At 50.4% G+C, this 3,711-nt stretch overlaps 1 protein-coding gene across 1 annotated transcript in view; it reads left to right on the forward strand.

Moving 5' to 3' along the window:
- The window catches only part of LOC134070133 (NACHT, LRR and PYD domains-containing protein 12-like), a 28,108-nt gene extending 24,397 nt beyond the window's left edge, over positions 1 to 3,711 (forward strand). Inside the window, exons 12-14 of the mRNA XM_062526380.1 lie at positions 1,093 to 1,239; positions 1,995 to 2,911; positions 3,452 to 3,711. Of these exons, the coding sequence (XP_062382364.1) occupies positions 1,093 to 1,239; positions 1,995 to 2,911; positions 3,452 to 3,711 (1,324 nt within the window). The remainder of the gene's footprint in view (positions 1 to 1,092; positions 1,240 to 1,994; positions 2,912 to 3,451) is intronic.

Raw genomic sequence — 3,711 nt, forward strand, 5'->3', positions numbered from 1 at the left:
TGCCTGGGGTGGGGGAGATGCACACACACACACACTCTCTCTCTCTCTCTCTGTGACGTCCCTGCCTGTATCGGTCCGTCTGTGCGCGTCTGCTGCTGTTTGTAATTGCAGGTGCTGGCGGCGTGGGCGACGCTAGCGCACCTGTGGGTGCTGATTGGGCGGTGCATAAAGGGCATGGCTGTAACCCTGCTGCTGATTGGCCGGAGCATAAAGGGCATGGCTATACCCCTGCTGCTGATTGGCCGGAGCATAAAGGGCTGTACCCCTGCTGCTGATTGGCCGGAGCATAAAGGGCATGGCTGTACCCCTGCTGCTGATTGGCCGGAGCATAAAGGGCATGGCTGTACCCCTGCTGCTGATTGGCCGGAGCATAAAGGGCTGCACCCCTGCTGCTGATTGGCCGGAGCATAAAGGGCTGTACCCCTGCTGCTGATTGGCCGGAGCATAAAGGGCTGTACCCCTGCTGAGAGAGTTGTGGGGCTGCTGTTTCTGGGCCTTGTCGTGATTTTGGATGGCTTAGTTTCCTTTGTCTATGTTTTCCGCATTCACGCATTTCATTTTCAGTCCATATCGCATTCACGCACTTCGCAGGCACACTGATTTCTTCATATACTGACATGGATAGTTACGTTCGTTCTTTTTATTAGTTATGTAAAATAAATGTAATTTGATCGTACTTGTCCTCCTTTGTTCTGGTTATGGCCTTGAGCCAAGCCGTGACAGAGGCCCAATGTGTGTGTGTGTGTGTGTGTGTGTGTGTGTGTGTGTGTGTGAGAGAGATAATGTGACTGAATATGATGATGTGTGGATGAGACAGTATGTGTGTGTGTCTGTCTTTTTCTCTGTGTGTGCACATTTGTTTTCTGTGTGCAAAACTGGAGAAACGAATGTGAGTAATCATATGTCTTTTAGAGTGAATGGCCGTATCTTCCCAAAGGAGAGTCCAGCAGCAGCAGCATTTGTTGCTGTAAAATGCTGCAGGAAACAGTCTGACTGACTGACTGACTCACTGACTGTGTTTGTCTGTGTGTGTGTACATGTTTCTATTTTAAAGTGGAGAAGCTAACACATTATTGATCACTTCTCTTCTAGTGTGGATGACCGTACCTTCCTAAAGGAGAGTCCAGCAGCAGCAACAGCCTCTGCTAGCAGCTCCCACTCAGATGCTGCAGAGCTGCACCTCAGAGACAAAGTCAAGCAGGACCCAGGAGCACAGCTGCTCTCTCTGGACACACACACGTGAGTCTGGTGGAGAGAGGTGCACATACTCTCTCTCTCACACACACACACACACACACACACACTGTACATATACACACACATGCGTACATACATACATATATTGCCCAACAGCGATTAGGTGCCTTGCTCAAGGGCACTTCAGCCGTGGACTGGTCGGGGATCGAACCGGCAACCCTCCAGTTACAAGCTCGAAGCCCTAACTAGTAGGCCACGGCTGTCCCCAGTAAGCCTAGTTTGAGTAGAACTACTGCTCTTCATTATCTTCCTGCTGTTGACATTATGCATTGTATTATTTCATGATCGTTAAACGTTTGATTCCTTTTAATGTTATCAGTTAACTTCATTCAACTTCGCTTCTGATTAAAGTGTCGTTCAGTTGTTAACCTTCGCTAATTGCGTTAGGGAGCGGAGAAAAGCACAGATTACCCAACGAATTTCAGGATTGGTAAATAGGACGTACGCTGAAGTATCACAGTGTGCGCTTTCTGCGTGTGTGTGTGTGAGATTAAATTGAAGGAGTGTCTGGTGAATCTAGCCTTAACTATCATCTGGTTAGCTGTGAAAGTTCACAATGTGTCTGTGTCTGTGTGTCTGTGTCTGTGTCTGTGTGTGTGTGTGTGTGTGTGTGTGTGTGTGTGTGTGTGTGTGTGTGTGTGTGTGTGTGTGTGTGTGTGTGTGTGTGTGTGTGTGTGTGTGTGTGTGTGTGTGTGTGTGTGTGTGTGTGTGTGTGTGTGTGTGTGTTTGTGTTGAAGGGAGGATCACCACATTGATGCCCCACAGAGGAGCTGTGAGTCCTGTGCTGAAGTTCCAGACTCCAGCCACTGGGTCTTGGTGAAGCCTGAAGTCTCCACAGAGGAGAGCGTCTCCACCTACAGCCTGAGCTCTCCTGCAGGGAGCTACGAGTGCCCAGAGTCTGGTCTGCGCTGGACGTGTGCTGGTCCAGTCACCCTGCAGTACCACTTCACAGACTGGCATGTCTTTGCTGAAGAGCTGGCCCACATGCAGTCCAGACAGGCTGGTCCTTTGATGGACATCAGGCTCATGTCAGGAGAGCTGGAGGAGATCCATCTGCCACATTTCCTCTGTTTGGGAGGTTCTGAGGCGTCTGAGGTGTGTGATGCTGTGAGGGTCCTGCATGGGCGGGAGAGTGGAGTGTGTGTGGAGGTGTGTGAGCTGACCCGACACCATGTCAGGATTCTCCACCCCTCCTTCTCCCTGTTCGGGCCAGTGTTGGCTTACCTGAGGGATTGGATTTTTCCCAAAGTCCACTGTGAGCTGCTGCTCTTCTCCACACGCACCGCTCCCCTGGTCCTCCACACCTACCTGGTGCCCAACGACCCGGCCCACATCCGGGCCATCCTGCAGGAGGAGAAACCAGAGGGGGTGAGGATCCGCAAACCCGGCGCTGTGGGCCCACTCCGGCTGAAGGACAGCGTGTGTGTGAGGACATCGTGTTTGTCCGAGATCCTCCCCGAGAAGATGAACCTGTGGCCGCTCTCCACTGGTAACTTCTGTGAGGTGTACATGAAGGAGCCAGAGGAGGAGTTTGACATGGAGGTCATCAGCTCTCAGCACACAGAGCCCGTCTGGAGATCCAAGATCCGCAGAGACGACTACTGCCAGCCCAGCAGGAGCCCAGCACAGGGCAGCAGCCAGGGGGCTAACACAGGTACATACATGCACACACGCACACACACTTTTAATTCTTTATTTTTATCAAAAGGACTATCTAGCAACAGTAAAGTTTAACACTATGATGTACACAATAGGGCTAAAGGTGACACCTGTGTTTCCAGATGCCAGTATACTCAGAACAGTACTTTGTGAATTGCTTAGACTTTTCAACAAATCTGTAGCTCACCCACATACATTTTATGCAGATGGCCCGAACTACCAAAGACTGAGGCAATTACACTTTACATTTATATCCACAGTTTTTAGAGAACCCTTCAGTGGTTGATAATAATAATGATAATAATAATACTGTAACAAAATTCAAGGATTTATATTTTAATAATTTTGAGGTATAGCAGGTCTCAATGTAGGCAACAGAAGAGTAGCCAATTTCCGGAATGATAACGTATTGGTTTAATTCATTAATACTAAGTCAAAACACACACACACACACACACACACACACACACACAAGGTACTCACACACAGATGGTTCCTCAGGTGGTCTAACACACACTCTCTCTCTTATGACCAGAGCGGCTGTTCCAGGTGCGGCCCGGCCTCATCAGTGGAGTGTCCAGCGGTGTCCTGAGGAGCATGCTGGACCGACTCCAGGCCCACAGGCCTCCTGTGCTGAGCAGCAGGGAGGCTGGAGAGGTCCTGCAGAGGAACCAGGTGCTGCAGGACCAGGTGAGCTGCCTGGTGGACATGGTGCACAGGAAGGGAGATACAGCATGCAGCATCATGCTGGCCCTGCTGGAGGAACTGGACCCCCACCTTTATGGAGCGCTGTGA

The sequence above is a fragment of the Sardina pilchardus genome, chromosome 22 (genome assembly GCF_963854185.1).
Source record: "Sardina pilchardus chromosome 22, fSarPil1.1, whole genome shotgun sequence".
In the NCBI taxonomy this organism is placed as follows: Eukaryota; Metazoa; Chordata; class Actinopteri; order Clupeiformes; family Clupeidae; genus Sardina; species Sardina pilchardus.